General features: G+C 45.8%; 2 protein-coding genes across 3 annotated transcripts in view; one reads left to right on the top strand and one right to left on the bottom strand.

Moving 5' to 3' along the window:
- Window positions 1-27,312, bottom strand: part of PIK3R4 (phosphoinositide-3-kinase regulatory subunit 4) — an 85,705-nt gene that overhangs the window by 37,183 nt on the left and 21,210 nt on the right. For both annotated transcript variants that reach the window (XM_077269016.1, XM_077269017.1), the window contains exons 4-7: window positions 25,169-25,754; window positions 7,224-7,358; window positions 2,595-2,816; window positions 890-1,063 (exon numbers count right to left, since the gene is read on the bottom strand). In XM_077269016.1, coding sequence (XP_077125131.1) covers window positions 890-1,063; window positions 2,595-2,816; window positions 7,224-7,358; window positions 25,169-25,754 — 1,117 coding nt within the window. The remainder of the gene's footprint in view (window positions 1-889; window positions 1,064-2,594; window positions 2,817-7,223; window positions 7,359-25,168; window positions 25,755-27,312) is intronic.
- Window positions 20,902-24,040, top strand: LOC143783508 (uncharacterized). The gene is made up of 2 exons (XM_077271899.1): window positions 20,902-22,807; window positions 23,573-24,040. The coding sequence occupies exons 1-2, from the start codon at window positions 21,139-21,141 to the stop codon at window positions 23,581-23,583; spliced, it is 1,680 nt and encodes a 559-aa protein (XP_077128014.1). The 5' UTR covers window positions 20,902-21,138; the 3' UTR covers window positions 23,584-24,040.

The raw sequence follows: 27,312 nt of genomic DNA on the forward strand, positions 1-27,312 counted from the left end.
CAAACGTCTGTTGTCAAAGTGAGCATGTCAGCAAGGTAGTAACATTTTATGGTTTGGGACAGAAGACACTGTTTCGATTTGTCGATTACTGCAGCTACAGTATTTAGCATGAAAAGGGTGAATTTCTCTCGCATTGTTCTCTACACGTTTGATACAATGGGTTATATAATGGGTGTACTGTGGAGTAAAAGTTGTACATAAAGGAAAAAACAAAACAAAAAAACAGAAGCAATGTTAAAGTAAGCCTTTCGGGGAGGGAGATCTCCGGGGAGGTGAAGGCATTCTCCTGGACATACATAAAACTATAAGGTCGACATCCATGGCACCATTTCTAATCACCACGACGTTGATTTTACTCTCTAGCATGCTCCCTCCCCTCTAGGGTATCACAAATAAGGGGGGACGGCCTGCTCCTGGCTTGTACTGCAACTCAGCCCCCCGACAACATCTCCCTTGATTCAGTCTGAGATCAAGGGGCATGGCCAATCCCTGCCAGGCTACAGGTCCTGTCAGTCAGCCTGTACTATGCCTGCCTGAACCCCCCATACCACTCACCACCATGCCTGCTATAATTCACAGCTTCTCTGTGATAGTCATGGCATCCCTCCACGTTCCTGCACATGTCAGTAAGAAAGTGTGCAGATACAGGCTGCGATAGAAGGCTGGACAAGTCATGGCAGTGTCTAAGGTGTACTGTCACGTGTCAGGCAGGGAGCAGAGGCACAGCGCCGATTAACACGTCAGTACATACACTCATGGTCAATCCCCCCTTTCCTTCACCTATACTACCTCCGTAGTAAACAGAACAGTAAAATTATAGTTTCTATTATTAAAATAAAGTTACAGAAAGTTATGATATTAGCTTCCAGTATAACAGACATATACATACCAATGTCACAAGAGAATTCATAGATGTGTGGTTTCTGAAGAAGTCCCAGCTGGCACATACAAGTGAGGGCATTGAGAGCCTTAAATATCACAAACTCCTCCACATCGCTCAGTCCTTGCTGGAGAAGTGGTTTAAGGATTGAGGAACTTTGCCACCCCACATATGCAGCAACCCCTGTAACAAAAGGAACCGCTGAGCAGGGAGGTCACAAAAAACGATAAAACTATTCTACAAAACAGGCTGACAGTTTTCCAGTGCACGGTAAACCATTAACCATATCAAAGCTTTAAACAGGGTTGTTCACAACTGGAAACAACATACTGTAGATGCTACAATACAAAAACTTAGGAAAAAAATAAATAAATAGAGATATAGATATAGAGATATATATATAAGTCCCCACACCCCATATACTGGCACCTTTCCAGTGATGTCGGCACCGTTTCCTGAAGCACGTGACATTTTAATAAAATGAAAAATAAATCTGTCGCATGTTCCGTTAGGCTTCTTTCACACTAGCGTCGGGCTTGGTCCATCGCAGTGCGTCGGGCCGAGGTCACCGACGCTAGCATTGTCTCTGCCGCACAACGGGGGCAGCAGATGCATTTTTTCCAGCGCATCCGCTGCCCCATTGTGAGGTGCGGGGAAGTGCGGGGAGGTGGGGGCGGAGTTCCGGCCGCGCATGCGCGGTCGAAAAAAGCGGACCGTCGGGAGCAAAAAAACGTTACATGTAACGTTTTTTTGGTCCCGACGGTCCGCCACAACACGGCGCAACCGTCGCACGACGGTTGCGACGTGTGGCAATGCGTCGCTAATGTTAGTCAATGCTGAAAAAACGCATCCTGCATGCACTTTTGCAGGATGCGTTTTTTCGGCAAAACTACGCATTTGCGACGTATTGCAGTTAACGCTAGTGTGAAAGTAGCCTTAGGTGAATTACACATGTTAAAGCTTCATTTACATGGCTCTATAACCAGTCTGAATGAGAATCATGTGCTTGGTACTAAAAAAAAAAAAAAAAAAAAAAAAAATGGGATCAGATTCTGACAAAAGCTGTTCTCAAAGAGATAGGCCTAATTAAGCATCTAAGGGTGGGATCCAGTCTCAGAAGGAAGGTCTGCAGCAATCACAAGTGATTTTCATACTTGTCGTCATGTAGACTCCTGTACTTTTCGGCCATTGAGAGAAGCCGATTGAGTTTAGTAGGCACGAGACCACAAGCATTTCAGCTGCATACCCGCACCCACTACCTGAACGGGGAATAGTGACCGTGTGTTCGCATCACATACGGTCACGAATCAGAAGTCGGCAGTCAGAGTGATCGCAGACACTTCTTCTGAGACCGGACAATCCCTTTAATATTACTTTCCCATGAGATACGGCCACACATTTTAACTATTTTTAATGCAAAACGTGCAGTCGGCACTGACTTTCTTGGTATGCATATCCACAGTGGAAAATTCACTGCATTTCTGCCCCAGGGGAAAGTATTCTACAGATGTGCTCTGGGCAAAACTGAAACATGTATATATCGGGCCCTTAGAGCATGAGACACATTCAAGAAACCCATAGCAGTTTACTTCATCAATAAGTAGAGCATTACATTTAAAATCAAGTAAAATTTGTGAAAGTGAAATTACATTTTTAATGAATTCCTACCTTCCATTCTTCCATTACACAGTAATGAAAAAGCAACAGCACCTACCGACAATACTGTCAAAAAAAGCTCCTCGGAGGTGCCAGTCATTCTTATCATTGAGGAAGGTGATCATATGAGACAGAAGAACATCATTGGCTTTTTGCCGACCGAAGAAGACACACAGCCGCGTTATTCCATTTTCCATTAAGGTCTGCTTCACTATATTTTCCGGGTCACTTAGCAATGTCACCACCTTTTGCTGAACCATCTCATGTAAAGCCTGCAATTCTACATTATAAAGAGAAGAAAAAAAAAAAAAAAATACTGAGAGAAGCAATATCCTCCACCAAGTTTTATAGGTTCTTCTACAATAACTGAGCAGCATGTAGTGTCATCACTACTGATACAAGTCTGATCTGTACATAAATCATAAAATTATATTATTACTAATAGAGATTATATATATATATAATATCGTGACCAATCAGCGACATGCACAGTCCGGAAGAAAATGGCCGCTCCTTACTCCCCGCACTCACTGCCCGGCGCCCGCATACACGGAACCGCGTTATGCCGCGGGTAACGCACTCAGTTACCGCTGCTATTAACCCTGTGTGACCACCTTTTTACTATTCATGCTGCCTATGCGGCATGAATAGTAGTAAAACGATCTAATGTTAAAAAAAAATAAAAAAAAAAATCGTTATATACTCACCGTCCGTCGGCCCCTTGATCGACAACAGGCCTGCCCGACGCTCCGGTGACCGCTCCATGCTGCGATCTCGCAAGATGATGACGTAGCGGTCTCGCAAGACCGCTACATCATCATCTCGCGAGACCGCAATGCACTCCTGGGACCAGAGCGCGCGAGGAGCGTCAGTAAAGGCCTCGCTTGGATCCGGGAGCTCCGGAAGGTGAGTATATAACTATTTTTTTTTTTTTTTTTTAACAAGGATATGATGCCCACATTGCTATATACTGCGTGGGCTGGGCAATATACTACATGGGCTGTGCAATATACTCCGTGCGCTGGGCATACAGCGTGGGCTGCGCAATGTACAGCGTGGCCTGCGCAATGTACTACGCATACATATTCTAGAATACCCGATGCGTTAGAATCGGGCCACCATTTAAAATATATATATATATATATACACACACACACACACACACACTCACCGGCCACTTTATTAGGTACACCTGTCCAACTTCTTGTTAACACTTAATTTCTAATCAGCCAATCACATGGCGGCAACTCAGTGCATTTAGGCATGTAGACATGGTCAAGACAATCTCCTGCAGTTCAAACCGAGCATCAGTATGGGGAAGAAAGGTGATTTGAGTGCCTTTGAACGTGGCATGGTTGTTGGTGCCAGAAGGGCTGGTCTGAGTATTTCAGAAACTGCTGATCTACTGGGATTTTCACGCACAACCATCTCTAGGGTTTACAGAGAATGGTCCGAAAAAGAAAAAAAATCCAGTGAGCGGCAGTTCTGTGGGAGGAAATGCCTTGTTGATGCCAGAGGTCAGAGGAGAATGGGCAGACTGGTTCGAGCTGATAGAAAGGCAACAGTGACTCAAATCGCCACCCGTTACAACCAAGGTAGGCCTAAGAGCATCTCTGAACGCACAGTGCGTCGAACTTTGAGGCAGATGGGCTACAGCAGCAGAAGACCACACCGGGTACCACTCCTTTCAGCTAAGAACAGGAAACTGAGGCTACAATTTGCACAAGCTCATCGAAATTGGACAGTAGAAGATTGGAAAAACGTTGCTTGGTCTGATGAGTCTCGATTTCTGCTGTGACATTCGGATGGTAGGGTCAGAATTTGGCGTAAACAACATGAAATCTTTGGGATGTGGTGGAACGGGAGATTCGCATCAGGGATGTGCAGCCGACAAATCTGCGGCAACTGTGTGATGCCATCATGTCAATATGGACCAAAATCTCTGAGGAATGCTTCCAGCACCTTGTTGAATCTATGCCACGAAGAATTGAGGCAGTTCTGAAGGCAAAAGGGGTCCAACCCGTTACTAGCATGGTGTACCTAATAAAGTGGCCAGTGAGTGAGTGTGTATGTATGTGTATATATATATATATATATATATATATATATATATATATATATATATATATATATATATATATATATATATATATATATATATATATATATATATATATATATATATATATATATATATATACACCGTATTTTCCGGCGTACAAGACGACTTTTTAACCCCTGAAAATCTTCTTAAAAGTCGGGGGTCGTCTTGTACGCCGGGAATCGCCTTGTACGCCGGGTGTATATGGTGGGTGGGGGGGGGGGGGGGAGTGATCCTGATGACGACGAGGGGGCGTCTCACAGAAAAGTGAGTATCCCCCATTACCTTATCATAGCGCTGCAGCGTGGGGTCTCTGTGCTGGGAGCGGCGGCGGCTGCTGTGCTGTGCTGTGGCGGCTCCTCTTCTGCAGTGTGGGGCCTCTGGTGCTGTGGGGCGGTGGCGGCGGCGGCGTATCTTCATGCAGTCGGGGCTCCTCCGGCATCTCAGCCTGGAAGCCCCGCCGGCAACTCCATCGGTACAATGCGCTGGCCTCCGGGAAAATGGCCGCTGCTTAGATTCAGATCTCGTTGAGATCTGAATCTGAGCATGCGCAGCCCCCAGCGGCCGGGCCACCGCATCGCACCTATTGAGCTGCCTCCGGGAAAATGGCCACTGCTCAGATTCAGATCTCGTCTCCCGAGATCTCGGGACGAGATCTGAATCTGAGCAGCGGCCATTTTCCCGGAGGCCACCTGACCGCATTGTACCCATGGAGTTGCCGGCGGGGCTTCCAGTCTTTGAGATGCCGGAGGAGCCCCGACTGTATGAAGATACGCCGCCGCCACCGCCCCACAGCACCAGAGGCCCCACACTGCAGAAGAGGAGCCGCCACAGCACAGCACAGCACAGCACAGCAGCCGCCGCTCCCAGCACAGAGACCCCACGCTGCAGCGCTATGATAAGGTAATGGGGGATACTCACTTTCCTGTGAGACGCCCCCTCGTCCTCATCAGGATCACTCCCCCCCCCCCCAAAAGGCACATATTCACCGGCCCTATAAGACGACATAGGGTGTATAAGAAGACCCCCGACTTTTAAGAAGATTTTATTTTTTAACTGGTAAAGTTGGGGGGTCGTCTTATACGCCCAGTCGTCTTATACGCCGGAAAATACGGTATATATATATATATATATATATATATATATATATATATATATATATATATATATATATATATATATATATATATATATATATATATATATATATATATACACACACACACACATATATATATATATATATACACACATACACATATATACATATATATACATATACACATATATACACACACACACGTATGTGCTCGATTGGATTCAGGTCTGGGGAACGGACGGCCCAGTCCTCAGCAACAATTCCTTCATCATGCAGGAACTGCTGACACTCCAGCCACACGAGGTCTGGTATTGTACTGCATAAGGAGGAACCCTGGGCCTACTGCACCAGCATGTCTCACAAGGGGTCTGAGGATCTCATCTCGGTAACTAATGGCAGTCAGGCTGCCTCTGGCGAGCACATGGAGGGCTGTGCGGCCCTCCAAAGAATTGCCACCCCACACCATTACTGACCCACTGCCAAACCGGTCATGCTGAAGGATGTTGCAGGCAGCAGATTGCTCTCCACGGCGTCTCCAGACTCTGTCGCGTCTGTCACATGTGCTCAGTGTGAACCTGCTTTCATCTGTGAAGAGCACAGGGCACCAGTGGAGAATTTGCCAATCCTGGTGTTTTGTGGCAAATGCTGGGCTGTGAGCACAACCCCCATCTGTGAACATCGGGCACTCAGACCCTCCTCATGGAGTCGGTTTCTAACCGTTTGTGCAGACACATGCAAATGTGTGGCCTGCTGGAGGTTATTTTGCAGGGCTCTGGCAGTGCTCCTCCTTGCACAAAGGCTGAGGTAGCGGTCCTGCTGCTGGGTTGTTGCCCTCCTATGGCTCCCTCCACATCTCCTGGTGTACTGGCCTGTCTCCTGGTAGCGCCTCTGGACACTACACTGAGACACAGCAAACTTTCTTGCCACAGCTCGCATTGATGTGCCATCCTGGATGAGCTGCACTACCTGAGCCACTTGTGTGGGTTGTAGAGTCCGTCGCATGCTACCACGAGTGTGAAAGCACAACCAACATTCAAAAGTGACCAAAACATCAGCCAGAAAGCATTGGTACTGAGATGTGGTCTGTTATCCCCACCTGCAGAACCATTCCTTTATTGAGTGTCTTGATAATTGCCAATAATTTCCATCTCTTGTCTATTCCATTTGCACAACAGCATGCGAAATTGATTGTCAAACAGTGTAGCTTCCTAAGTGGACAGTCTGATTTCACAGAAGTTTGATTTACTTGGAGTTATATTCTGTTTAAGTGTTCCCTTTATTTTTTTGAGCAGTGTATATAATTATCAGCCATTGACACAAATGGCTGACCATTCAATACATGGCTGTATCCAATGCTCAAAAGCTGAAGATACAATAATGGCTGTGCAACCAACTAATAAGGAGGAGTAGGGAGCTTTCCTATATACCATGCATACAATATGTCCTCATGAAGAGATTTCACAAGAGTAGTTCCAAGCGAGACATACCTGTGTCATAGTTTTCACTGGGATGCGAGACCTCATCTAGCTCTTCACTGCCTGGATCGTTCTCCATGCTCAGGTTTTTCAGTTGCACCAGCTCTAGAAACCTCAATGCTGTCTCAGCCAACATTGCGATGTTCTCTATTAACAGAAAATTAAAAAGGGAGAGAATTGGTTAAATGAAGGGTCACAAGTGCTGGACCGTGCGCGGAGATTGACGCTGCCCTGCTCTTCATAGAGGCTGAATTTGTGGTAAACTGTTATATATTCTTGAAATCCATCCACTGACAACCCAAGTGGAGCAGATCATACCCAAAAGGAGTACAGCGCTCAGTGGAATGTTTCTGTACACTGATCTTTATTCTCCCCGCCAGCATTCGGTATTCAGTCATGGAGGAAGGGGTGGTGCTGGTCCGGTCACCGCTATGTACCAGCAATGTTGAGCCAGTGTCAATCAGTGCAGGGGGCGCAATTACAGCCGCCGCTCTGTAAAATCAGACTGACTGAACCAGAGCCGCCCCTATGACTGAATATTGAATGCTGAGAATAAAGATCATTTTCTCCCACTGCATTCGGCTACGTGAAGGCACCGGGCAGCATAATACACTGTTAACCTGCAGATTAACTTCATATCTACAGGTTAACAGCGTTATTCCTGGTGTCAGGTTCCGTTTAAACCCTTCTTAGTCCATCACATCATAGCAAGTTATAAGAAGGGTGCAGGTCTATGGAGCGTGTTTAATACAGGGCTGTAATACATCCAGTAAAGATCATAACTTGTAAAATAGATCAATTGCTTTTTTTTTCTTTTTTTTTCAAATAGCAGCAATGTGAATAGTGATTAGTTTTGATCAGTTGCTGCTCTTAGGGTACCATCTCACAGTGGCACTTTTGTCGCTACGACGGTACGATCCGTGACGTTCCAGCGATATCCATACGATATCGCTGTGTCTGACAGGCAGCAGCGATCAGGGACCCTGCTGAGAATCGTACGTCGTAGCAGATCGTTTGGAACTTTCTTTCGTCGCTGGATCTCCCGCTGTCATGGTTGGATCGGTGTGTGACACCGATCCAACGATGCGTTCGCTTGTAACCAGGGTAAACATCGGGTTACTAAGCGCAGGGCCGCGCTTAGTAACCCGATGTTTACCCTGGTTACCGTCGTAAATTTAAAAAAAAAAACAAACAAAAAAAACAGTACATACTCACATTCCGGTGTCCGTCAGGTCCCTTGCAGTCTGCTTCCCGCACTGACTGACTCCCGGCCGTAAAGTGAAAGCAGATCACAGCGGTGACGTCACCGCTGTGCTGTGCTTTCACTTTACGGCCGGGAGTCAGTCAGTGCGGGAAGCAAACTGCAAGGGACCTGACGGACACCGGAATGTGTGTATGCACTGTTTGTTTTTTTTTACATTTACGACGGTAACCAGGGTAAACATCGGGTTACTAAGCACGGCCCTGCGCTTAGTAACCCGATGTTTACCCTGGTTACCCGGGGACCTCGGCATCGTTGGTCGCTGGAGAGCTGTCTGTGTGACAGCTCCCCAGCGATCACACAACGACTTACCAACGATCACGGCCAGGTCGTATCGCTGGTCGTGATCGTTGGTAAATCGTTTTGTGAGACGGTACCCTTAGTCGTAACAAGTAATTTGTTTACATCACGTTACGAATTAGATAGGCAATTGGTCAAATCGTGTCAGTCACACTGATAATTTGATGTTTTTTTTCCTGAAGATTAAATAAAAAAAATAGTTCATATATTGAGAATAAGCTACGATCATTATCTTTACTATGGATATACTCGTGTGAGCTAGAAAGTTCATTTTGGCTTCAAAAAGAGACGAGAAGTGCAATAACGGTGGTGTATATTGGAACAGGTGAGCTCACACCTTTGCGAACTGTTTGCTGTAATACATACCTGCAACATGCCAGTAACAGCAGCGATCATACATAGCGACAATCATAGCAGTTAAAGGCTATGTGCACACGTTGCTTTTTTTCACGTCTTTCCGCTGTGAAAACGCTTAAAAACGCCTACTAAACGCATCCCATTATTTTTAATGGAATTCCGCACTGTTGTGCCCCAGCTGCATAAACTGGGGAATTTCAGCGGTTTTGCCGCTGTATAATTGTATTGTCAAGCTGCGGGAAAAAAAAAAACGAAGAAAAAAAAAGAGCGGATTTCCTGCGAAAGGAGTCTGGTTTTGATCAGGAAAATTCTGCAAACATTCTGCAACGTGGGCACATTGGCTGTTATCACAATCTGTCATAACAGCCAATCTCTACCTCCACGTGAAGGGTCATGTAGCGCCTTGAAAGTCGCTGCTCTATAAATTTATAGAATCCACCTCTGCCACGCTCAAAGGTAACATTTCCCTGTTTTATGACAAGAGCAAGTGTTTCTGCAGCCTCTCCAGCCCTCTGTCCTCATCATAAATCATGTCAGTGACATAACCGCTCCAGAGGCTGCTGAGCAAATTTCATTTATAATGAGCTCACACATACTTAGGGTGTATACAAACATCTGTTAAACCCCTTCATGCCGCGGCCCTTTTTCGTTTTTGTGTTTTCGTTTTTCGCTCCCCTCCTTCCCAGAGCCATAACTTTTTTATTTTTCCGTCAATATGGCCATGTGAGGGCTTGTTTTTTGCGGGACGAGTTGTACTTTTGAAAGTCATCATTGGTTTTACCATGTCTTGTACTAGAAAATGGGAAAAAAATTCCAAGTGTTGTGAAATTGCAAAAAAAGTGCAATCCCACACTTGTTTTTTATTTGCCTTTTTTGCTAGGTTCACTAAATGCTAAAACCGACCTGATATGATTCTCCAGGTCATTACGAGTTCATAAGACACCAAACATGTCTAGGTTATTTTTTATCTAAGTGGTTAAAAAAAAAAAAAAGCCATTTTCTGATACCCATAGCGTCTCCATTTTTCGTGATCTGGGGTCGGGTGAGGACTTATTTTTTGCGTGCCGAGCTGGAGCTGACGTTTTTAATGATTCCACATTTGTGCAGATACGCTCTTATGATCGCCCGTTATTGCATTTTAATGCAATGTCGCGGCGACCAAAAAAACGTAATTCTGGCGTTTCTAATTTTTTTCTCGCTACACGGTTTAACGATCAGGTTAATGCTTTTTTTTACTGATGTATCGCCGCGTTCAGGATCGCCCGATCTCAAATATGTGTAGGTTTGATTTTTTTTTTATTGTTATATTTTGGATGGGGCGAAAGGGGGGTGATTTAAACTTTCATTTTTTTTTTTCATATTTTTAAAAACATTTTTTTACCTTTGCCATGCAGCCTCCATGGGAGGCTAGAAGCTGGCACTGCACGATCGGCTCTGCTACATAGCAGCGATCATCAGATCGCTGCTATGTAGCTTTATTGCAGGTGTGCTGTGAGCGCCGACCACAGGGGGGCACTCACAGCAGGCCGGCATCAGTAACCATAGAGGTCTCAAGGACCTCTATGGTTACCATCTTGACGCATCGCCGACCCCCGATCATGTGACAGGGTTCGGCGACGCGCTCATTTCCGGCCGCGCGGCCGGAAGCGGTAGTTAAATGCCGCTGTCAGCGTTTGACGGCGGCATTTAACAGGTTAATAGCGGCGGGTGAATCGCGAATTCACCCGCTGCTATTGCGCACACATGTCAGCTGTACAAAACAGCTGACATGTCGCGACTTTGATGTGGGCTCACCGCCGGAGCCCACATCAAAGGGGGAGACACGACATGCGCAGTAATAGTACGGCGCATGTCGTGAAGGGGTTAAGGTCTCATGAGTGGTGACAAACTATAAATAATGAAAACAAGTTGTGTGTTAAACTAATAAAAAATAAATAAATACATATTTAACTCCTTCATGACCGGAGCTTTTTCAGTTTCGCGTTTTCATTTTATCGCTCCCCTCATTCCCAGAGCCATAATATTTTTATCTTCCATCAATATGGTCATGTGAGGGCTTGCTTTTTGCGGGACGAGTTGTACTTTTTAACGATACCATTGGTTTTAGCATGTCGTGTACCAGAAAACGGGAAAAAAAATTCCAAGTGCGGTGAAATTGCAAAAAAAGTGCAATCCCACAGTTGTTTTTTTGTTTGGCTTTTTTGCTAGGTTCACTAAATGCTAAAACTGACCTAAATTATGATTCTCCAGGTCATTACGAGTTCATAGACCCCAAACATGCCTAGCTTATTTTTTTTATCTAAGTGGTGAAAACAAAAATTCCAAACTTTGCTTAAAAAAAAACAAAAACAAAAAACACCTGCGCCACTTTCCAATACCTGTAGCGTCTCCATTGTTCGTGATCTCAGGTTGGGTGAGGGCTTATTTTTTGTGCGCCGAGCTGATGTTTTTAAGGATACCATTTTGGTGCAGATATGATCTTTTGATCACCCGTTATTGCATTTTAATGCAATATCGCGGCGACCAAAAAGAGGGATTTTTGGTTCTTACCATAAAATCTCTTTCTTGGAGCCTTCATTGGGGGACACAGGTAACCATGGGTGTATGCTGCTGTCGCTAGGAGGCTGACACTATGCAAATAAAGAAAAGTAACTCCTCCCTGGCAGTATACACCCTCCGACAGGCACCAGGCAACTCAGTTGGTGCAAAAGCAGTAGTAGGAACAAGTATAAACAACTCAACCTATGTACCAACCCACAACAACGGCACGTTGGCCAATACAGCACAACATAAAGGGAGGGTGCTGTGTGCCCCAATGAAGGCTCCAAGAAAGATTTTACGGTAAGAACCAAAAATCCCTCTTTCTTTCCTCACTTCATTGGGGGACACAGGTAACCATGGGACGGACTGCTTCCAAAAGCAGTCCCCAGGGCGGGATAATAAGAATAGAGAACTAGGTCGGCCGGTGCGAAACTGCCGCCTGCAGTATCTTCCTACCCAGGCCTGCATCCGCAGAAGCCTGAGTGTGCACCTTGTAGAATCTCACAAAGGTGTGGATGGACGAACAAGTTGCGGCCTTGCAAACCTGCGAGGCCGTAGCTTGGTGACGAACTGCCCAAGAAGCTCCCACAGCCCGGGTAGAGTGAGCTCTCACCCCCGGGTGAGGCGGTTTGTCTTGAACACGGTATGCCTCCAGGACCGCCGAACGGATCCACCCAGCAATTGTGGACTTAGAGGCGGGGATCCCCGTCTGACAACCTTTCGAGATGACAAACAGAGGGTCGGACTGACGAAAAGGAGCAGTTCTGGCAAGGTAGACTCGGATAGCCCTGACCACATCCAAATTGGGGAGAGATTTCTCCAAGGATGAACTGGGGAAGGGCACAAAGAAGGAAGGATGATGTCTTCATTGATGTGAAAAGCCAAAACCATTTTTGGCAGAAAAGAAGGGACAGGCCGATGGACAACTTTGTCCTGATGAAGGACCAGAAGGAGAGAACGACAGGACAACGCCAGCAACTCGGAAAATCTCCTGATCAAGGTGATGGCGACCAAAAAGCTACTTTCCAGGAAAGAAGCGAAAAAGATTACCCGAATCGGTTCAAAAGGCGTACACTGTAGGGCGCCGAGCACAAGGCTGATGTCCCAAGGAGCTACCAGAGGATGGTAAGGCAGTGCAACATGATCAACCCCCCCCCTGAAGGAAGGCTCTCACCTGGGGGAGAGAAGCAAGGTCTCTTTGAAAGAGAATTGACAAGGCAGAAAACCGACACTTTAATGTGCTCAGGGAGAGGTTCGAATCTAGACCTGACTGAAGAAAACCGAGAAGCGAAGGAAGGGAAAAAAACACCATAGGGGATAGACCGTTGACGTCACACCATCGGTAAAAAGGCCTTCCAACATCCATGCTAGATACGGGAAGATGCCGGTTTCCTAGCTCTTATCATGGTTTGTATGACACGTTGAGAAAAACCTGCGTCCTTCAGGAATGCAGCCTCAACGGCCATACCATTAAATTCAGAGACCGAGAACTCGGGTGGAAGAGAGGACCCTGCGATAGAAGATCCGGACGGTCTGGGAGCCTCCAAGGTACGACCGATAACATGTTCATTAGCTCCGCATACCAGGCCCTGCGGGGCCAATCTGGAGCTACTAAGAGAACGGGAACCCCCTCTGACTATAAACTTCTTTACGACCCTTGGAAGCAAGGGAAGAGGCGGGAACAGGTAAGGCATCTGAAACTGGGTCCACGAGAGAGTCGCAGCCGACAGCCCTCGGATCCCGGGATCTGGATACGTACTGGGGAACCTTGTGGTTTACTCGGGAGGCCATTAGGTCGACGTCCGGCACGCCCCACCTTTGGCAAATGTGGTCGAAGACAGCGGGGAGAAGAGCCCACTCGACTGACATGAGCCCCTGACGGCTGAGAAAGTCGGCTTCCCAATTGTCCACCCCTGGGATGTGGGCAGCTGATATGGAGGGAACATGGTTCTCCGCCCACCGCAGAATTTTTGCCACCTCCGTCATTACCTGCTTGCTGCGACTCCCTCCCTGATGGTTTATGTAAGCCAACACTGTGGCGTTGTCCGACAATGTCGACCGGTTTTCCCGAAAGGAGGGGCTGCCAGCGGAGGGCTAGAAAAATAGACCTGATTTCCAAGAGATTGATTGGGAGGAGCGCTTCTTGAGCAGTCCAGCGCCCATGGGCTGTGAGGTGGAGAAAAACCGCACCCCACCCCTGGAGACTGGCATCGGTGGTGGTGACCTGCCATCGGAGGGGGAGAAACAATCTCCCGCGCAGAATGGAAGTGGATAGCGTCCACCAAGTGAGAGACTGTCACATCGAGAGGGAGGCGAACTGAGTGGTCTAAGGAGAGTGGATTCCGGTCCCAAACTGACCGAAGGGACAGCTGGAGAGGGCGAGAGTGGAAGGGACCGCTTCCATGGAAGCGACCATCTTGCCCAGAACAGTCATGCAGAGCCGTAGAGGTAGAGGGGTAGGACGCTTTAGGACTTTGATGCCTCTCCAAAAGGGAGAGGAATTTCTCCCTTGGGAGGAAGACCTGAGCCTCAATGGTGTTGAATTCCATGCCCAGAAATTCTAGACGCTGGGTCGGAATCAAGGTGGACTTTTGTTCGTTGATTATCCAACCGAGGCCGGGTTAACGTGTCCAGAGTGATCTGGAGACTGCGACCGCAGTCGCGGCGAGATGGACTGTTTACGAGGAGATCGTCGAGATAGGGGATTACAAGGATCCCCTTCGACCGAAGGATGGCCATGACCGCCGCCATTACCTTTCGTAAAGACTCTGAGGGCGGACGCCAAGCCGAAAGAAAGCCGTGAATTGGAAATGTTGGTCCTGGATTGCGAAAAGAAGGAACCTCTGATGCTGAACACAAAACGGAATGTGCAGATACGCATCCCGAATGTCCACAGAGCACAAATTCTCCCGATTCCATGGAGGCGATCACCGAGCGCAAGGATTCCATCTTGAAGTGCCGAATCCGGAGGTGGCGGTTCAACTGTGAGGTCCAAAATCAGGCGAAGAGAGCCGTTTTGTTTTGGAACTACAAATAGATTTGAGTAAAAACCGGAAAACCGTGGGTTGGAAGGTACTGGGACTGATTACCCCTGAGGCGAGAAGGAAATCGACCGCCTGAAAGCCCTGGGACATGGGAGGGCTGTTTAGGTGGGCAGGAGAGGAAAAAACACGTCTTCCTGGGGGAGACGAAAATTCTATTTTGTAACCTGATGTGACAATCTCCCTGACCCAGGCGTCGACCACCGATAACTAAGGCTCTGAACAGAAGAAGCCTGCCTCCCACCCTGGAAAGATTTCCAGGTGGGGGTGACCCGTCATTTGGAATAAAATCTGTGGTCACGAGAACTGGAAGATTTGGAGGAGCGTCCTTTAGCTCTCCAGTGAGGGGTAGGCCTGAAAGAAGGCTTCCTTCGGTCCCTTTGAGTGGAAGACCGGTCATTCTGAGAGGCATCGCCTGAGGAAGCGAAGAAGCGAAAGGAATGGGGTCCCTTTCTATTGAAGGGACGCCTAGGCTTAGATTGTGGAAGAGAAGTGCTCTTACCGCCCGTGGCGTCCAAGATCATTTAGTCCAGCTACGCTCCAAAGAGCCTGGATCCCTGGAAAGGCAAACCTGAGAGGGATTTTTTGGAAGCGGGATCTGCGTTCCACGCCTTCAGCCAGAGGACACGGCGAATGGCGACAATATTGCTGTTTGCCCTTGCAGAGCAAGCAGCCGCATCCAGAGAAGCATTCAGAAGGTACTTTCCAGCCAGTGAAATCTGATCTGAAGCTACAATGCCTCTGCATAGGGTTTTGGCCCAGGCCGACACCGCTTTTGCCACCCAGGTAGAGGCGAAATTGGGGCAGAGAGAGGTACCAGAAGCATCAAAAGCTGATTTGGTTAGAGACTTAATTTGTCTGTCCGTGGGGTCCTTTAGAGACGCCGCGTCAGGAATGGACAGCACGGTCTGGGAGGATAATCTAGACAGGTGGATCTACCTCAGGAGATTCGGACCATTTGCTAACAAGGTCTGCAGCAAACTGGTATAAAATGTCTAAAATGTTTCCTCCCTGGAAAACGTTTACCAGGGTGTTCCCAGTGTCTAGACGTAGTGTAATCAAATTCCTTATGATTGGGAAAAACTCTAGGACGCTTCATCCGTTTGAGAGAAATGGAGATGTCCTGAGAAGCTGTCTCTCCCTCCTTAAGCTCAAGCGTTTGAATAATGGCAGAGATAAGGCTGTCTACCATATCCTGCGTTGAGGAAGCCTGATCTGCATCTGAGTCAGAATCCGAATAAGAGGATACATCTGACCCGACGTCCGCCTGCAAAGAGGGGGAACGGGTAGAGAGCAGTATTCAGGCTGACGCAGTTGGATCCGGAGAACTGGATGAAGAACTAGACAGAAAACGCTTTCTGGTTCTTTTCTCAAGTCTGCCCCTGTGAGGGTCTTGGATAGGTGCGAGCGAATCGCTGTGAGAAGCGTTCGTGGCACTGGTGGCAGTAGCCAGCAGTGGAATACGTTCCAGTACCTGAACCAGGGACTGAGACACTTTAGTCAGGTCGGAGACTGACAGACATCGCAACAGCCCACTCCGGGGGAGGGGGAGTGCACTCATCCCGAGCATTAGGGGCCTCCTGAGAGACGGACATGATGGAAGGACTGCCGCGATGCACAGGAGGCAGCTGGCCGGGAAAGAACAGGCTGTGAGCGTCTGCTCGTGCAAAGAACGCGCCAAACAGAGGGGCGTGGCCGCAGAAGATAAACCAATCGCCCGATAGGCCGGCAGGGAAAATGGGGGTGTGGCCCGCCGGAGCGCGGCCAATACCAGCGCTGGGCTGCAAGCGAGGAGTGTCCAGAGCTGGGGACAAGGAAGAAGAAGGGGCGCGGCCTCCTGGAGCAGAGACTTGCCAGAAAGGAATATGGTGGAAAAAGCGTGCGAGGAAGAAGGCACGAGATTTAAATAAAAGAGCGCCGATGGCCCCAGAACCCCCTAGCCCGGTAACGGAGCGCCCGTGCAGCGGCGAGTGCTGCTGGATAATAAGGTTAAGCGCCCCTGCATGGAGATTGCGACAATGTGGGGAAGGAAAGGGGGGGGGTCGCTGCTGTTGCTTGAAGATCTTCCTACCTGAAGATGAAGAACGCATCAGGATCCCTTGATGGCAGAAAGGGTCCTGGGAGATGTGGTCCTCATTCCCGCGCTATATCAACCGGCGCAGAAGTCGGCGTCAACCCCTTAAGAGGGGGGAGGTCACCGCAGGTGACCACCGTCTTCCTCTCAGCCCACTCCGAGGAGAGGGATGAGGGGGGGGAAAAAAAAAAGGCAAGGGCTGGCCACCGAAAGTAAATATGAACACCCCAGGGTGACATGAAACAAAGTCCTGCCCAGCGGATCCCAGAGGGTGCGATGTGGGTGATACCACACTGCTCTCTCGGTCGCTTAAGACGGGGAATCAGGGTGAGAAGAACTGCACCCTGTAACCCCAGAAGTGTATCTGAAACGAAAGGGAAAAAGATTTAAAAAAAAACACACACATAATCCCTGAAAGAAAAAGAAATGCGGATCTGGTGTTAGATCCAGGTCCGCCTCCTACAGACACTAAGCAAAAACGGAGTTGCCTAGTGCCTGTCGGAGGGGGTATACTGCCGGGGAGGAGTTACTTTTCTTTATTTGCATAGTGTCAGCCTCCTAGCGACAGCAGCATACACCCTTGGTTACCTGTGTAGAGATTAGACTGAAAGAATCCATTGTATCTTTCTCTTGAGACGTCTGGCTTATCAGCAAGAAACTTGAGCAAGTTGACATTTCCTTTTTATGCACGCATTCCTTCTGTTATTATAGCCTTTTACCTACATACTAGAGGTTGTAAATTTCACAGTATAGATAAGCTTTGTAAGAGAATGTGAAATAATGAGCGCTTGTGCGCATGTCTGTAAATGCATAACTCTTTTTCTTTATAAAGGAGGGGTAAAGCCCAGAGAGTCAGACGCGCTCCTGAGCTTCCCCTGTATATGATCACACAATACTTTGTTTGCGTGTCATTTACCTGGAAGCTTACCTCCAGTAAGCCAGGGACTGAGAAGGACTTAACATTTCTTTGGCGCCCGAACAGGGACCTGAGGAGAGAGTGTTTGCTCGAGATTTACCTGCGGATACGGACAACGGAGATCTGGGATAATGGACGGCAAATGAACTGAAAAACCTGGCCAGGTAAGAGACATTATTAGTTCTCTTTTATCTGCCCTGTATTATCCGAAAGATCTCTATGAGCCGTGTCACGCTGGGTTAGTCTAGTAGTGAGTAGATACCTATAAAACTCGGGTTACCATATTGTATAGACTTATGAGTCCTGTCCCTGGCAGTGTGTGAACAGTGTGAAGGTTGTGGTATGTTGTGAAAGAAGAGCAAAAGTGCGTAGAAAAATAAGCCGAAATAGTTGGGGTATAAGCCTTATACACGGAAGTCAGCCTAACTGGGTCATGTGGTTGCGTTCTTCTTCTCCGCCCATGCTTGACTCTTATTAAGTGCTTAAACCTCCTTCATTTCTGGATAAGGTTTGATAGAATGAGCCCAGGACGCGGGTTTTCATGAGCCTGGGACAAGTATGCTAACTGACACAGAAAGTTTTGTGATCTGTATGGTGTTGCTGGGTCTGTCTGTGTGCATAATAGCACTTAAGTACGTCCTGCATATTAGAAGAAACGGAGCAGACAAGCCCTTCAATATTTTAGCTCCCTAGGAGAGAAGGCAACGAGACATCACCATAGAGTAAGTGATTGTCCAAACGTCACCTAGGGTAGTCATAGCTAATATTGAAAAGAAAAATGGGAAATAAACAGACCAAAACTGTCTTAGGACAAGTGGAAGCAGCAGATATCATACAGGAAAGATGTGGAAAGACAGTCAGAAGGCAGATTAGAAGGGTAAGAGAGAAGTTGGGAATTTCAGAAGCACTTATGTTTAGTACAGAATGGGAAAGACTGAGTAAAGAACGAGGTGGAATTATCAAAGACAATGGGTGGGAGGAAATCATACATTGTATGATAGAGGTCTCAAAAACAGCTAAAGAGGAGAATTGGAAGTACGATCCAGATACTTCCAAATGGATCATGGGGAAGGGAAAAATGAAAATGTCCCCCGGACTTTTTCAGGAATTATTGACACACCTACAGCCCAATAGACCAGTGGCAGAAGGGGGTGCCTTACAGACAGAAGCATCAGGTACCCAGTTCACAGAGGCATTAATAATTTTCATGAGAGGAAAACAGAGGGAAAGGGGGTCTACAGGTGTGATTATGCAGAAATTTGGGCAAGGTATTGAAGAATATAGTCAAGAACTAGAAAATAACTTTAGGGATGAAGGATTGGATTTGACTGATGCTTCAGTAAGGAGACTTTTTACAAAACAATTAATAGAGGGGCTAGATCCAAAAATCAGAGAAAAATTTAAATCCTCTACTCCAGATTGGAGAACAATTGAACAACCAAATATTGTGAAACAACGATGTTTAGGAATAGCCATGGATATGAGAGAGAATCGTAAGCCTGTTAGAATAGCACAAGCTAATACAGGAGGAAGAATGAGACACAATTTTCCTTGCCACTACTGTAAAAAGCCAGGTCATTTCCAAAGAGTGCGCAGGAAGAAGTTGGCAGATATAAAGTCAGGCAAATTTGTTCCCAGAAATAACCCTCCCCAAACGGACAACCAGCAGAAAGCTACCATCATAGATGGTCCCATACCAGATTCAGATTGACTCGATGTGTTACAAACTTCCCTACCAGCTAGAAGACCTATGATACAGGTGAATGTGGGGGGGGAGAGAGATTCCATTTTTGATAGATACAGATGCAACTTCCTCAATTTTGAATCAAGATTTTCTTCCGAATCCGGAAGATATTTCAGAACAAACAACTTTTGCTGAGGGTTATGATGGGGTAATTCGAACACTGCCATATACTGTGCCCCTAGAGGTCTCATTAGGACCTAAATGTTTTGCATCCAGATTTTTGTATGCCAGAGGTGCCCCAACATGTCTGTTAGGAACTGATGTATTAAAGAAATTAGAAGCTAACATCAAATTTAGGGACGATGGCACAGTTATGCTGACTATCCCTGATGATGCAGAATCATTAGAACAATATGTCAGAATTCAGGCTTTTGAGGATTATACTGAAGAAAAAGAGTACAACACAGATCTAGACCTCTCAACGGTCCCAGAAACACTGTGGGCACAGGGTGACACTGATGTGGGATTATTGCATATTTCTCCTGTAAAATTATCTGTGCAACCAGGAACTGTTCTCCCACAGCTCAGACAATACCCTGTGAGTGCCCAGCAGGAATTAGCGATTACAAAACAGATAGAGGGATATAGAGAGAAAGGAGTTTTGGTAGAGATACAATCACCTGCTAACACTCCTCTGTATCCAGTCAAGAAGAGAACTCTTGATAAGAGTTCTATGCCCAAATACCGTATGGTACATGATCTAAGAGAAATAAACAAAGTTCTAGATCCAATCACCCCAGTTGTACCCAATCCTCATACGTTACTATCACAGATACCAGCCAGTTCTCAAGTGTTTACTGTAATAGATCTTTCAAATGCATTTTTCTCGGTTCCTTTACACCAAGATAGTTGGCATTTGTTTGCATTTACATTTAAGGGCAAACAGTTGGCGTGGACACGCCTTCCACAGGGAATGATACACTCCCCTACTCTTTATTCAAATGCCCTACAAACAGTCCTTCAGAGGTTTGAACCCGAACCACAGGTAGTAATTTTGCAGTATGTGGATGACCTACTACTTTGCTGCCCAGATCTAGAAACCGCAGAAAGGTCCACTGTAAGTTTACTATGTTTTCTAGAAAAAGAAGGGTGTAAAGTGAATAGACAAAAGCTACAAGTTTGTCAGATCAAAGTGGTCTTTCTAGGTCATTGCATTTCTCAAGGTAAAAAGCATCTTACACCTCAAAGAACTGAAGCAATAAGACAGATGAATGAGCCTAGAAATCATAAACAGCTACGAGCATTTTTAGGAATAGTGTCTCATTGTAGACAATGGATTATACATGCCAGTCAACTAATGCAACCACTGTATGACTGTGTAAAAAGTGAACCTTATTTGTTGACAAAAGAAGGTCAGATTTCGTTCCAACAATTAAAAGATGCCCTTGTTTCAGCTCCAGCGTTAGGGCTACCAGACTACACCAAATCATTTCAGCTTATGGCTGCAGAAGTTGATTCTCATGCTACAGGAGTTCTTACCCAGAAGCATGCAGGGAAACAAAGACCAATTGCATATCTTTCAGCAAGGTTAGATCCAGTAGCCAGGGCAGCGCCAACCTGTGTACGTGTGGTTGTTGCTGTCTCGCTATTGTTGGACAAAGCATCAGAAATTGTCCTAGAGCATCCACTCACAGTTCAAACTACACATGATGTTTATGGGATATTAAACCAGGTCCAACCAAAACACATTTCCATGGCCAGACATTTGCGGCTACAGTGTTCTTTGCTGCTTCCCTCTACTATCACATTTGCAAGGCTTCAGACTCTCAATTTAGCTACACTGCTACCTCTCGAGTCTGAAGGGGGGAATAAGGACACTGATCCACACGCAAATTTTTTCCCTACAGATACACATGATTGTACAGAGCTCATTTTACAAGAAACAGCAGGCTTACCCAATGTATCCGAAACACCACTTCAAAACCCAGATTTAGAGCTGTTTATAGACGGTAGTAGGTTTGCAGATGACACAGGTAACTTTCATACAGGGTATGCAGTTGTGTCAGAATCTGAAACTCTCAAAGCAGAACCTCTTCCACCGAAACAGTCTGCACAAGAAGCAGAACTAACAGCATTGATCGAAGCGCTAAAAATAGCTGAGAATCAGACAGCTAATATATACACTGATTCTAGGTATGCACATGGTATTGTGTTTGACTTTGGAGTAATCTGGAGAGCTAGAGGTTACATGACAGCGTCAGGCCAACCTGTAAAACATGTTTCTCTGATCAAACAGATCTTAGAGGCTGCACAAGAAACAAAAGAAGTAGCAGTAATTAAGGTAGCTGCACATGTGAGACTCGACACTAGGGAATCTAGGGGAAATGATAGGGCTGATAAAGCAGCCAAGGCAGCAGCGGTCAAACCCTTACAGCAGGTTCATACTGTAAACCCCACAGAAAATACTGAAGATAGACTGAGACAAGCACAGGAAGATGCAGGAGAAGAGGAGAGGGACAGGTGGAAAAAGGAAGGGGCAGAAGAACAAGCAGGAATTTGGAAGAAAGATGGACTAATATGTCTACCTAGAGCCTGGTACCCGATTGTAGTTGGTGGACTACACCACCCTACTCATGTGTCTGCAAATGCAATGACACTACTGGCAAAGCAAGTCTGGTTGGCTCCAGGTTTTGGCAACTACGCAAGAGACTATTGTGCTGCATGCGTTATATGCCTGGCACATAATCCCGGACAGACGACAAAGACCCCTATGAAGCACCACGTCCGACCTCTCTATCCGTTTCAGCGATTACAAATAGACTTTATCCAGCTGCCAAAAAGTAATGGGTATGAGTATGTGTTGGTGTGTGTGGACATGTTCTCAGGGTGGCCAGAGGCCTATCCAGTTCGGAAGGCTTCAGCTAAAAACACTGCTGTAAAGCTAGTTGCCGAACTGATACCCCGTTACGGTCTCCCTGAAGTGATCGAGTCAGATAGGGGTACTCATTTCACTGGAGAAATATTTCAAAATGTACTGAAAATGTTGGGTGTTGAAAGTCAGTTACACACTCCATACCATCCTCAAAGTTCCGGTAAGGTGGAACGCATGAATGGAACTTTAAAATTAAAAATACAGAAAGCCATGGCTGAAACAGGAAAGCCTTGGACAGAATGCCTTCCACTGGCCCTTTACTCAATACGCAATACCCCAAGGGGTAAGACTAAACTGTCTCCATATGAAATTTTGTTTGGCAGGACTGCCAATTTAGGATGTTATTTTCCACAACAACTTGTGTTAAATATTGAGTCATTGACTTCTTATGTGCAAAACCTCCAGAAACAATTAACTAAGGTGCATGCACAAGTTTTTGCTTCTCTTCCAGATCCTGACAACACTGAAGGAAGTCACAAGTTGGAACCAGGTGATCAAGTCTATGTAAAAAGACACACCAGAAAGGCTCTTGAACCAAGATTTGACGGATCCTTCCAAGTCCTGTTGACAACACCTACATCAGTCAAGCTAGAAGGAAAGGCATCATGGATACATGCAAGCCACTGCAAAAAAGCAGTACAAAACTCATGATATTGATGTTAATAATGTTAACACAGATGTGGGATAAATTAGTTAGAGCCACGGATTATCTAGATGATCAGATTTGGGATATATTGGATATACTAAACACTAGTATAGCTGTACAGAATCAGCTTATAATAGTCATCAACCAACATACTCTGGTATTGGATTACCTAACTGCCTCACAAGGAGGTATGTGTCAAATCATCGGACCCACCTGCTGTCATTATATAGACCCGAATAGTACTATGAGTATGACATTTAAATTAAAGGACGTACAACGACTCAGAGATCAGTATGACAAAGATAATGACCAGAATAAGGATAACTGGTGGTCAGATACCTTTTCTTTTCTTAACCCAGCCAACTGGTTCAGAGGAATCGGTGGGTGGGTTGCTGGGATTATGCAGAGCATAATACATATAGTTATGATTATTGTAGTCATATACGTACTATTCCAGATTGTGCTCAAGGGTATCTCAGTATGCACAGATAAACTTTGTGTAATAGATGCAAGAGTATAAAGTTTTTTTTTCTTTCTCCTTTATTCTTATGTTATCCTCTAGTGATTCTGATTAATATTACTGTACTAATTTTTGTTTTTATATTTTAGTATACTGCTAAAGAAGAAAATAATTTGCGATAGAAGAATTAATACTAGATTTGATTCTCTTATTAATAATATAAGTGTGTGTATGTGTAATACCAAAAATAAAGGCTTTGTCTTTGGCCCTATGGTAATAAATAAAAGGAATATGTCAAAGGGGGGAATTGTAGAGATTAGACTGAAAGAATCCATTGTATCTTTCTCTTGAGACGTCTGGCTTATCAGCAAGAAACTTGAGCAAGTTGACATTTCCTTTTTATGCACGCATTCCTTCTGTTATTATAGCCTTTTACCTACATACTAGAGGTTGTAAATTTCACAGTATAGATAAGCTTTGTAAGAGAATGTGAAATAATGAGCGCTTGTGCGCATGTCTGTAAATGCATAACTCTTTTTCTTTATAAAGGAGGGGTAAAGCCCAGAGAGTCAGACGCGCTCCTGAGCTTCCCCTGTATATGATCACACAATACTTTGTTTGCGTGTCATTTACCTGGAAGCTTACCTCCAGTAAGCCAGGGACTGAGAAGGACTTAACACCTGTGTCCCCCAATGAAGCAAGAAAGAAAACTTAATTCTTGGTTTGACCTTTCTATCGCTATGCCATTTAGCGAGCAGGTTAATTTTTTTTTTTTTTTATTGATAGATCGGGCGACTCTGAACACGGCGATCCCAAATATATCAAATATGTGTAGGTTTTTTTTTTTTTTTTTTTATTTTGAATGGGGCAGAAGGGGGGCGATTTAAACTTTTATGTTTTTTTTTTTATCTTTTGCCATGCTTCAATAGGAGACTAGAAGCTGCCAAAGCAGGATCGGCTCAGCTACATAGAGGCGAAGTTCAGATCACCTCTACGTAGCTGAATTGCTGAGTTGCTTTGAGCGCTGACCGCTGGGTGGCGCTCATAGCAATCTGGCACCGACAACCATAGAGGTCTCAAGGAGACCTCTGGTTGTCATGCTGATGCACCGATGACCCCCGATGCGCGTATTTCCGGCCCGATCGCCAGAAGCACAATTTAAATGCTGCTGTCAGAGTATGACAGTGGCATTTAACTAAATAATAGCCACAGGTAGATCGCAATTCTACCCGCGGCTACATGTCAGCTGTTCAAAACAGCTGATATGTCGCGGAAAGATGTGGGCTCACCGCCGGAGCCCACATCAAAGCGGGGGATACCGACATCAGCGTACCAATACATCCGCTGCCAGTAAGGGGTTAAAAGTAAGGTACCATCAATCGTACTGACCTGGAGAATTAAGTTGTCACGTCATTCACACCACACAAGGTACGCAGTAAAATAAAAGAAAAATCCCCAAAAATACAATGACGGCACACTTCCCCAAATGTGGATCTTTGTCCCCTATTATCATCTAGTACACAATATGATTAAAGAGAATGATTTGGAGTTTTGAATGATGCCATTTTGCAAACAAGCCATAATACAGCGACGTCACTCAAAAGAAAAAAAAAAAGAAAAAATGGATGCTGTGTCATTGATTGGTTGCGGTTTATAATCAGAATTCATTTAAGACCCATAAGCAATAAAGTCATCCTTTTTTGGAGTGCGGGGCACCTCTGTACAGCTCTTAAACCATAGCTCACCTGCATACGCTAGTCTAACAATGGTTGCCTCATCCTGAGCCAGGTGCGCTATGCCAGGCAAGATGTATTCTGGATAAATGTTAACGTCATTCCTGGGGACCTCCTTGACCAAGGCTAGCACCTTAGTTAGCGTCCTCACTGCTTCTGCCTTCACTCTGGGCACAGAGTCATTACTAAGGTGCAGTAAATACGGTGTGATGCGGTCGAGTAAAATCTCCACACTTAAGCGTGGAGCAAGATGGAGGATCAGCTCCAGGGCTGCCAGCTTCGAATCACAATATTTCAATGTCTGCAAGCAGGAAGTGATCACAGAGACCAAGATGAGTAAGCCGTTCTCCTTGGTCTCCCCCCCTTCTGCCTTCTCACTCTCATCATCTCCGCATAGATTTTTGATGATGTTTTCTAAATCCTTACGGATGACCAGGATGCGTTCATCTGCAGAATTGAAGGTCTCTTTAGCAAACTGGGCCATGTACGGCTGCAAAAAGGTGTAAAATATTTCAGGGAAAGCATTGCCCCTCTGATGCTTTAAGTATTCTTCCGCTGCCAGTCGCTTCTCAGGCTCACGGCGAATCATCTGCGTCACCTTTCAAAGAAAGAAAATGAAAAGTGTGTTAGTACCATACATGCTACAGCAAGTTCAGAACTCCAAAGCCACCAATGGACACGGTATCAAGCTAAGATTTACATGGTTTCAGGCAAATTCTGCCTTTACGCCAGTCCTGTGACTGTAGAAAAGATCATTAGGAATAATTCCTGGTCTTGTGATTGCCAGATGTGTCAGTGCTCAGGGGATGCAAACTTCAATTTGCCTGCTTCCGGCCACATATATCTAGTTGTCACATGACCGCACTTATGGATACATGCGGTCACACAACCGCCTGCTCCTGAGATCTGGGAACCCTGAAAGCGGGTACAGTGCACACAGCAGGATTCACAAGTCTGCAGTCACTCTGATACACAATATACAACTGATAGCACAGGATCCACCTTTAAGAGAAAGCCATCATGAACCCCTATTTCCTAATCCCGTGTATGTTGCACATAATGACTTTTTTTTTTTTTTTTTTTTTTTTTTACAATATTAGCAATCTTGCACTTTTCACACTGGCCAGCAGGGCTGCTTAAGACTTGTACTTCCTGAGCTTTAGCAAAAAGGTTTTTCAACCAGACTCTTTATCGGTATTACAATGTCAGGTAACACCTCAATACACAACTGATAGCACTGGATCCACCAAACACAATAGGTGTCGGATAGCCCTACTCGCCACCCTTTCACAATAATCTTTGCACACTCATTGGACACCAACACAAAAGATGAGGTCAGAGTCTGTTGACTGTGGCTACTACATACATGCCTTTCCTGAGACATTAGGGACAGGAAAGGACCCTCCAGTCCCAGGACACCAGAGTCATGACATTTGAAAGGTGGTGGGAGCATTAGTCAACCCAAATGGCATCACAGGGATCTTAGTGTCCCTCAGGCAAATTGAAAGCAGTATTCCACCCATCCCCCCCTCTTTAATGCAAATGAGACAATACACCCCAACCACTTTGCTCCTACAATCTGATTGAAGAGGTCCAGGATGAGAGGGAGTAGATACGGATCCCGGACCATGATCTACCATAATTGAGTTTACGTAAAACTAGGCAAGGGTGTAACCCCCTAGTCTTTCTTCTTTAAGAAAAACCCTGCAGCAGCAAATGGGGGATGAGGATGATTGCCCAATATGACCCTTTGCCAAACTTTCCATGAAAGTTGTTCATGGCCTGCCTCTCTGAACCAGAGATATTAAATGGTCTGCTCTTTGGCAACGTGGCCCCAGAGGCAACATTAACGGCGCAGTCACAAGGACAATGGAGAGGAAGTTCTTGACACCCATGCTTTGAGAACATATTCCCAAAGTCTGACAGATAAAAGGTCACGATTCTTGTCAGGTGTCTCGGGACCAGGGGCTCCTTCCTTGTCCCTAACGCTAGGGGCACCCTAGCTTGCTCTGTTCCCTTTTATTTGGTGAAGATGCCAGGGCCATGTATCTTGCCTTAGCTCCTGAATCTGCCCTCACTCTGTACCCTTCCCCCACCCAGGGAAGAGGGGAGTAGTATACCAACCAGCCTAACAAGGTAATACAAAGCAGACGAAA

This window comes from Ranitomeya variabilis, chromosome 6 (assembly GCF_051348905.1).
Source record: "Ranitomeya variabilis isolate aRanVar5 chromosome 6, aRanVar5.hap1, whole genome shotgun sequence".
Lineage (NCBI taxonomy): Eukaryota > Metazoa > Chordata > Amphibia > Anura > Dendrobatidae > Ranitomeya > Ranitomeya variabilis.